This window comes from Nematolebias whitei, chromosome 7 (genome assembly GCF_014905685.2).
Source record: "Nematolebias whitei isolate Nwh7 chromosome 7, NemWhi1, whole genome shotgun sequence".
Lineage (NCBI taxonomy): Eukaryota > Metazoa > Chordata > Actinopteri > Cyprinodontiformes > Rivulidae > Nematolebias > Nematolebias whitei.
The window spans coordinates 39,202,258-39,211,384 of NC_056504.1; the positions used below are offsets into that span (position 1 = coordinate 39,202,258).

General features: G+C 38.7%; 1 protein-coding gene across 1 annotated transcript in view; it reads left to right on the forward strand.

The window, feature by feature from the left end:
• The window catches only part of cacna2d3 (calcium channel, voltage dependent, alpha2/delta subunit 3), a 51,483-nt gene that overhangs the window by 35,975 nt on the left and 6,381 nt on the right, over positions 1 to 9,127 (forward strand). Inside the window, exons 16-25 of the mRNA XM_037679854.1 lie at positions 1,926 to 1,997; positions 3,265 to 3,345; positions 3,428 to 3,502; positions 4,299 to 4,382; positions 6,358 to 6,429; positions 6,524 to 6,585; positions 6,665 to 6,732; positions 6,904 to 6,949; positions 7,039 to 7,136; positions 7,258 to 7,351. Of these exons, the coding sequence (XP_037535782.1) occupies positions 1,926 to 1,997; positions 3,265 to 3,345; positions 3,428 to 3,502; positions 4,299 to 4,382; positions 6,358 to 6,429; positions 6,524 to 6,585; positions 6,665 to 6,732; positions 6,904 to 6,949; positions 7,039 to 7,136; positions 7,258 to 7,351 (752 nt within the window). The remainder of the gene's footprint in view (positions 1 to 1,925; positions 1,998 to 3,264; positions 3,346 to 3,427; positions 3,503 to 4,298; positions 4,383 to 6,357; positions 6,430 to 6,523; positions 6,586 to 6,664; positions 6,733 to 6,903; positions 6,950 to 7,038; positions 7,137 to 7,257; positions 7,352 to 9,127) is intronic.

Below are 9,127 nucleotides of genomic sequence, written 5' to 3' on the forward strand. Positions count from 1 at the left end.
GAGAGAGCGCATTAAAGGATTATTTCGAAATCAATTTGTTTAATTTATCTTTTCAGGAGGAAAAACTCTTAAACTGAACACAGAATGCCAGCTGAAAAGTAAAACATGAAATATTGATGCTTTTATGCTGTTAAAAGAAATTCAATTGTTTTTAAGATACTCCTTATTGTTTTCATTAATTGAATTACTGCCGGTAAATTACCATAAATCTTACTTACTGTAAACCACCTCTTTTTTTTAAATACAGTAGTCCCTCGTTTATCACGGGGTCCGTACCATGAAGTCCTGCGATAAGTGAAAAACTGCGAAGTAGGGATACAGAAGTTCAAGTTCAAGTACAGTAAACTTTATATTAAGGCTTTAGAAACCCCTCCCACAATCTTGGAGTGTTCTAAACTCTTAAACCTACGTAATTTTAACAACATATGTTACTAAATTTTACTTACTAGCTCTGCAGAACAGCAACAGCTCTGGTTCCAGTCCAACTCTGTTTTATTCCAACTCGGTTAGTTTCTGCAGACTATCCTGCAGAAATGAAGCCCACAAATCAGTCCTCTAAACTATTAAAGCTACTAATTTTAACAACATAAAGTATTTATATGTAAATTAGCTACAAAATTTTACTTACCAGGCTCTGCAGTACAGGAGCAGCTTGGTTCTGGTCCGACCCGATAGATGAAAAAAGACTGAAGTTCCATCCAGCTTGATGTGTGCATGCTGCTGCCCAGGATTTAGTCCACCACCTCTGGCCTGGTCAGGACCAGCACCGCATGACCAGAACCTGACTGAACCATGCAGCTGTCTGTCGTCTGCAGCTCCCAGGATCCGGGTTACACTGATTCTGGATCAGCTGCAGCTCAGCTACTCAGCAGTGAAGATGCAACTTAAAGGATGAGTTCAGCTGCAGAATTATTTGTGACTTTCCTGCCAGTCCTGTGAGCAGCAGAACTTACAGAACTTCTGACTTTGCAACAAAAAATGTTCCTCCATTTGCAGAAAGCAGTGGTTGAAAGAGCAGTGTTGACTTCTGGGAAGTGAACTGAAGGCTTCTGGGTAACGTAGTTCTTTAGAATGGCATTACAGTGAAGGCTTAATGAAAGAAAACTACAAAATGGTGGTGGGTTTTTTTTTTGTTTTTGTTTTTTTGAAAATATTATGTACATGCACAGTACACTTAAGAAGAACTGCGATAGAGCGAAACCTCGAATAACAAACTGTGAAGTAGCGAGGGACTACTGTAATGTGATTATCTCTCCAGTGGTGATTATTTTCTTTATTTTAGTTTAAAATCCATCCATCCATTTGCTTTACCCGCTTATTCCATTTCGGGTCACGGGGGTCGCTGGTGCCCATGTCCAGCAATCACTGTGCGAGGGGCGGGGTACACCCTGGACGGGTCGCAAGTCCATCACAGGGCCACATAGAGACAAACGAGACAAACAACCATTCACTCTCTCACTCACACCTAGGGACAATTTAGAGTTACCAATCAGCCTAACATGCATGTTTTTGGACTGTGGGAGGAAACCGGAGTACCCGGAGAAAACCCACGCATGCACGGAGAGAACATGCAAACTCCACCCAGAAAGGCCCCTGGACCGGGATTTGAACCAGGGACCTGCTTGCTGAGAGGCAGCAGCTCTACCAGTTGCGCCACCGTGCTGCCCTAGTTTAAAATCATTTAATAAAATTTTGTCTGAATTTTTTTTTCCCTGTAAGATTTCTAAATTTCCAATTTGTCCAAAACACTGAACACATTTTATACTTTTATATGTAACTTTGAAAAGTGAAATAAAGTATGTTTTGTTTTCTCTGTATTGTTTTTCTTGAATGATGGTTAAAAAGATTATCTGAGAAAAAGACCTCAGTGGGTTCAGAAAGCTGTCGGTCTGTTTTGATGTTCTGTTGTGTTTGATTTTTTTCAGCTTAATGACAAATCAGGTCCGTCTCTGACGACGACCGTAGCCATGCCGGTGTTCAGCACGAAGAATGAAACGGTGAGTGAAGCCATCATCGAGTGATTTACGGTCCTAATTTCTCCTTCTATCTTTTACACGTAAACACAACTTTGGCTCTGTGACCATCTTTGCTGCCAGCGAGCGTCAGATTTTCTCTTTTGTTCATTTTCCAAATATCACAAACTGCAGTGAGGCGAGGAGCAACAAAGACACGGCCATGCAATCAATAAACTGTGATTCACTGTCTGGTAGTTGTTCAAGAGATGAGATGTTTAAAGTTTCAGCAGAAAGACAGTTATTGAACTTGTAGCAATCAATACCTCACAAAAAACACAAAGCAACGGAAAAGAAAAGATCAACTATGAGCTGAACTGAAGAATGAAAGTCTGTGGATTAAGTAAAACACTGAAGGCTTTTTAAAGTCCAACTAGAGTATATCTTAAGGTGCATTCTGCTGATATGCATGAGTATTTATGTATATAATTATAGTTCTGTGCAAAATACTTTTTTTAAATTATTGCAGACAGACTTTTCTCACATGTTAAAGGCTTTTATCAATTTTTCTGAAAGGTTTTTTTTTTTTACTTTTTCTTCAGAATTTGCTGCATTTTCACTCATTTTCTGTCCAAAAACTGTGTTTAGATGTTTATTTGTTTGTTTCTTACACCTCTATCATTCAGGCATACAACTAACTTTGAGGGATGAACTAGTTGTGAGTTGTACGGACACACAACAGACAACAAAGTAAAAAAACAGCTTTAAACTGGACCTTTAGGCACTTTGTTACTTCACAATTTGTTCCATCTGTTTAGTTGAATCTATAAAAGAAACTTGTAAAAATGGGCAGACATAAAAATTGTGCTTTTTTCACAAACCAGGTGATTTCCAGGGAACTATTACCTGAAAACTTGACATAATCTCTCTGGTCCTGTGTTTGTACCGTTACTTAAAGATGTGGCGTTCAGGTGCTCTTCTTCTACTGTGGATTGATTTTTAGGCCTAAAATATCTTCTTTGTTTTCTCATTTGTTCATCTTCTTTCATTTTAAGCCCACTGCACAATATGCTGTCACAGTCAAGTAAAACAACTGAGCTGAAAATGAAAAAAGTTAAAAAAAAAGAATCTGCCAAAGTCCAAGAACATTTAAAGAAAGATTTTAAAGATTGCAAGTAACTTGGGCTACTTGGGGAAAACTTTTCTCACATAACTGTGTTTATTTGTGTATACTTTTGTTCCAAATGTGTGACAAATCCTAAATGTTAATTCTAGCCAAAGTTTTGCGTTCATCTTGAATCTTTTCATGCAGAAGAATCAGGGTATTCTGTTGGGGGTCGTAGGAACAGACATCCCTCTGCAGGAGCTGATGAAGCTCATCCCAAAACATATGGTACAATTATCTTTCTCGTTCTGGATTGATGTATTTGTGCAGTTTGTGAATCTGCCTTACATATGTTCCTTTCTGTCTCTAGTTAGGGATCCATGGATATGCATTTGCCATCACTAACAACGGCTACATCCTGACACATCCGGACCTCCGGCCTTTGGTAAGTCACTTTCTGCACGTGAACACAAAGTGTCTCACAACATTCCCTGACTTGATCCTGATTTTCCCTTTCTGTTTTTTCCAATGCTGTTGTGTACTTTATCTGAAATATAAGGACGCAGAGATTATTGTATTATCTGGCTAAGAGGCTACGTGGGCTTGGATAGTCTGTAATCCCACCTTTTCCTTTGATGTATGCATGCAGGGATAAAGGCCACTCATATGGCTGGCTGGCCTGAGATTTCCCAGAGGTAACTTAACACTTGCTGGCAGAAACCACAGCCCCTCGCTCTGGGACCGCTGGTTCCTCCGGAGCCACGGCTGTGCTAGTGGATCTGTGTATGCCAGTGTTAGTGCTACAGCTCTCTGTGTAACTGTGTGTGTTAGTCTGTGCTGGGTCTTTGTGTCTCTTTGTGGCTGTAGTCGTTGACGTTTCATGTGGGTCAGAACAACGTTCTCATGTTCGCTTTTATGCTTTCACTTGTCTGAGCGTGGATTTTCTATCAATCACATTAATTATTTTTAATTTTACATGACAGTGTTAATTTCACACATGACTTGGTAAATAATTACTTTGTAAAAGCTCCAAACAGTGTTTGATAAATAATAGCACCGAATGAAGTTTCATTTTATGACATTCAGACAGCCATGAATTGTTGTGCTTCACATCAGGCTCATATATTTAAAACGTTTTGGTTCACAAGCAGATATTTCTGTCTGTATTAGCTGAACTGTGTGCACTCTGTTTAAGCCTTGAAGTGATTGTTAGACTGTACATATTGTGTTACTCTGTGCAGTATCAGGAAGGTCAGAAGAGGAGGAAGCCCAATTACAGCAGCGTGGATCTGTCCGAGGTGGAGTGGGAAGACAAAGACGACATTGTACGTGAAAACACCTTATTATGAAATAAGAAAACAAGTTTAGAGTTTAGAAAATGGTTTATGTTTTAGTGTGATGGGATTCTGTGGAAAAGTTATGAACAATTAATATCTTACCTGTTGTAGGTAGATCTTTGAACATCCTCGCTTTGGAGAAATAGACTTGAATTGTGACTGGAGATGAGCTAACAGTTAGTCTGAGTGAGGCTAACACCAAAGAGAATTCCTGCTGTTTTATAGAACTCCAAACTAAAACCTATAAGTTCAATGTGTAGCTCTTGAACTTTGAGTTGTGGGTGATTCTCTGCTACTACGACACTCAGTTTTAGCTCAGTGTCTGTTAAATGAACTCTTTTACAGCCATTTATATGTTCTCTAAGGTCAGTTGGCAGTGGCCGCCATCTTTAATTGTGTTGATTTCAAAGGTTTATAAATTGTAACACCCAAAGATTACTGTATGAATGTTAAATCCATCAAGCGGTTCATGAAAATGTTTGCTAAAAGAAAGATGCAGTTAACTCTAATAGGTAATGGCAACATTAAAAAAACAGATCTGACTAAATTTATTAATGTGTCATGTACAAATGTGTTGGGGATGACTTTCAGCTACCCCACGTCAAAGTTTAGCTCAGTGTATGAAAAATCAACTGATTTACAGCAATTACTGTATTTGAAAAGGTTGTTTATCTGTAGTGGCCATCTTTAATGGACTTGACTCAACAAAAGATGTTTTAGGAGGTAAAAATACACTCTGGCCTTGGCACTGCTTGAACTACCGTATTTTCCACCATAAACGTCGCACCGCCCTAAAAGTCGCATCAGTCCAAATATGTCTAATAAAGTGGAACAATCCATAAATACGTTGCTTCGTCGTATACGTCGCATCTATTATGCATCACGGCTTACGTGTCGCGTTTGTTACGCGTCACCTCTGACAACCCGGAAACGTGGGCCGGTGTTGTGCCAAAAATCGATTGGCTGCCAAATGGCGGCTGCGGGAGCGTGCACGGGAGAACTTTAACAAGAATTTAACAAGAGTAACACTTAAAAACAATTATTAGTTTGCTCTAAATTGTAGTAAATGTGTGTCTCAGTCTAACTTTTGCCTCCCGCAATACAGGGAGAAAATCAGGAATGAGGAACGCTGCGCATCTCTTTGAAATTTAACAAGATAAGCACCTAAAACAATTATTTGTTTGCTCGACATTATAGCAAAGGTGTATCTAAGTTGAACTTGTCCTTAATAAATTACTTCAATGGTCAAATTAGCTGTATTTCACCGGGGCGGCGCAGCGAAATAAAGCTGATTTGATGGTTGCTCCAAGCGAGCTGGACAAAGGTGACAGGCTATGGCAAGCTGACTGTGCCTTTAATAGCCACTTTTACCTATTACATGACACAACGGCATGCCAAACTGCTCGAATGCCATCTAGAGGCTGAAAATGGTAGTGTTCAATATTTTCAGTCAGAATGAATTAAAACGGTCATACCGCAGCCAAAAACCGGTTTATAAATATGGGGGAAAAAAATCCATAAATACATCGTTTTGGTGTATAAGTCACATGGCATGCAAATAATGCAAAATTAAAAAAAAGCGACTTATTGGGTGAAAAATATGGTGGTAATTAGCTCAACAATCTGTGCATATAAATAATTTCTGTTTCTCCAAACTGTGGTCATTCAAAGAGTTATCTTTAACAGGTAAGATATTAACTTCCAAATCTTTTCACAGAACCTCACTTTAAAAGATCTGGACTTTTGCTTTAAGCTCGTGCTAAATGTGTTTGATCTGCAACATAACTTTTTAATAATTTTGTTCAATCGTATTAAGGGCTTCCATCAGAGTAAATGATGCTGAGAACTATCATAATGGTTTTGGACAGTTTTCTGCAGCTCAGTGAAATTGCACTGAGATCCCGAGCAGACAGGATGTTAAATCACCGACGAACCTTTCTGCTCTGGGCTCTTTATCTCTTAGCTTCGCAACGCCATGGTAAACAGGAGGACGGGGACTTTCTCTATGGAGGTGAAGAGGACTGTGGACAGAGGGGTGAGGCTGCAGATAAAGCTGTTTTGTCTCTGCTTATCAGATGATGGTTGCTCTCTCTGCTCTCAGGACTAAATTAACAAGTCTGTTTTTTTAGAGGCGTGTGCTCAAGATGCACAATGACTATTACTACACGGACATCAAAGGAACTCCATTCAGGTGAACAACACGTTATTAAATCAGTTTCTGTCAGGTTTACTGAAACAATGATTTGATTATCTTGTGTTTGTGGCTCCAGTGTGGGAGTAGCTCTCTCAAGAGGTCATGGGAAATACTTCTTCAGAGGGAATGTGTCCACGGACGCAGGTACTTTACTGTGCAACATGTTTAATTCCAACCAAGAGTGATGAGCACGACACACTGATCTGATTTCTGGACGTTACTAAAACACTCGTGCTTGCGTAAACTCAGTCAGTGCATCAATCAGCCCAGACCAGTTCTGCTGGAGCGTTACTGACTTGTGTTTTTTTCTTTCAGGGCTCCGTGATCTGGAACAGCCAGATGTCGCCCTGGCAGATGAATGGTGAGGCAGGGGTTGTGAAAGCAGTCGTTCATGCGTTATGTAGGTTATATCACCCTGTGGCGCTAACCGTTTTTGGGCCGCACACACAGGACCTACTGCAACACCGAGGAGAAGCACGAGCACCGTCACCTGAGCCAGATCCAGGCCATAAAGCTCTTCATGATGGGCCGCAAATCGAATTTCAAGTGTAAGGGACGAACCAGTCAAGATGCAGATTGTTCCTGATATTTGTAGAAATAGGTGATAGCATTATAAGAAGTTATAATGAATCATTTCATTATTTAATCAGGTTTTTAATGATTGTGCAGGCGACAGAGAGCTGATCCAGGAGGTGTTATTTGATGCTGTGGTCACTGCTCCCTTGAAGAACTACTGGAACAGTCTGGCTCTCAACAAATCAGAGTAAGAACATCAACTCTTGGTTTTTTTAAACACAGAAAGGGCACTGGAAATGATTCTTGCTTTTCTTAAATAAATCAGATGAAATCATTTTAATGTGTTAGTATTTCCTCTGCAAGTTGTTAGTTTGTACATCAGCAGCTATAAAGTTCAAAAATGTTAATTTACTGATATTTTTTCCACTTATTTGTCTGTTTGTCTTTAATGATAAACCGCAAAGTATCATAAGTATCTTTATATTGTTACTGACCAGCAAATAATTCAGTTTAATGTTTAGTCACTGAATATTTAAATCTCGTGTTTTTTACAACAATGCTTCTTTTTAAAATGGGTTTTCATTGATACAATATTCAATGAAAAACAAGCCATTACTCAGTGGAGAAGTGGTTAGAGCTGATGCCTCACAGTGAAGAGGTTGCAGGGTCAACTCCTGCCAGGGGTCTTTTTGTGTGGAGTTTGCATGTTTGTCCCGTGCATGTATGGTCAAACAGGTCTCTCTTGTAAAAGAGGCCTTGCGGCTCAGTGAGACTAACCTGTATAAATAAAAGTTGAATGAATGTATTACTATTAACTGGGTGCTCATTTCTTCCCACAGAGGTAAACTGGTAACTCTAAATGGTCCCTAGGCAGAAGTGAGAGTGAATGGTTGTCTGTCGTTTGTCTCTGTGTGGCCCTGTGATGGATTTATAACTTTCCAGGCGTTCCCCACCTCTCTCGTAATAACTGCTGGAGATGTACACCAGCTCCTCTGTGACCTTGAATATAAAGAGGGCAAATAAAATGGATTGGTGCACGATGGGTCTTAAAATACAAAATGATTGTTCGATCAGATAATGTGATTAAAGCAGCTTGACTTTAGAGCCTTTTCGTCATACAGTATGATTTGACCTTAAAGAAAGCACAGATTCAGACTTTGTTCTGTTCAGTTTTCATTTGGAAACTGTCCATTCTTGCAAGTCCGACTCAGCAGACGATCAACACTGTTCTGTGTTGTCCTTTATTGTGTAAAGATAAAACCAGCTGCTTGTTCTTGATTATTCTTGTTAAATCAGATTCCAACAGCTTATTTAGCACTGTAAGAACTAAAACATATGATGAGTTGAGGGTTATGTCATGTCTAACTTTGCAACTGATTTTCATTTTTTTTATATTATAGTTTGTTTTAAATTGAACAAAGCCCTTTTAAACTTGAAATATGTAAGAGTACACACTTAATTAAATTAAATGAGCTGCATGGGATTATTTTGGAATACAAAACCCAGAATGTAATTCACTTTGTAGTTACAGTGCGCATCCTGTTCACTCACGGGAAGTACACAAGACCAAATAAGTGTTTAAATTATGAGTTATCAAAAGGCAAGACACTTTAAGTTGTGAGAAACTGTTCATGACCTTTGCACTGTTTTCCGTTAATCTTTTCAAATTTTGTAAAATTGAATGCATAACAAAACTGCATTCATATCATGTTTTAAATGACTGTATATTAGGCTGTGAAACATTGAGCAGTATAACCACGCAAGCAATTGTATAAAACACATTTTACTAACACCAAATGTTAAAAAAACATATATTTATTATATCAAACAAACACAACATTCCTGAACGAGCTATTGATAACAACCACCAGACAATTACAACTATTATTTTATATTTTACATAAATCTGGAATATTTTTATTATTTAATTATTTGAAAAATAAACTAATTTAAACAAGACAGACAGACAGACAGAGTGATAGATAGATAGATAGATAGATAGATAGATAGATAGATAGATAGA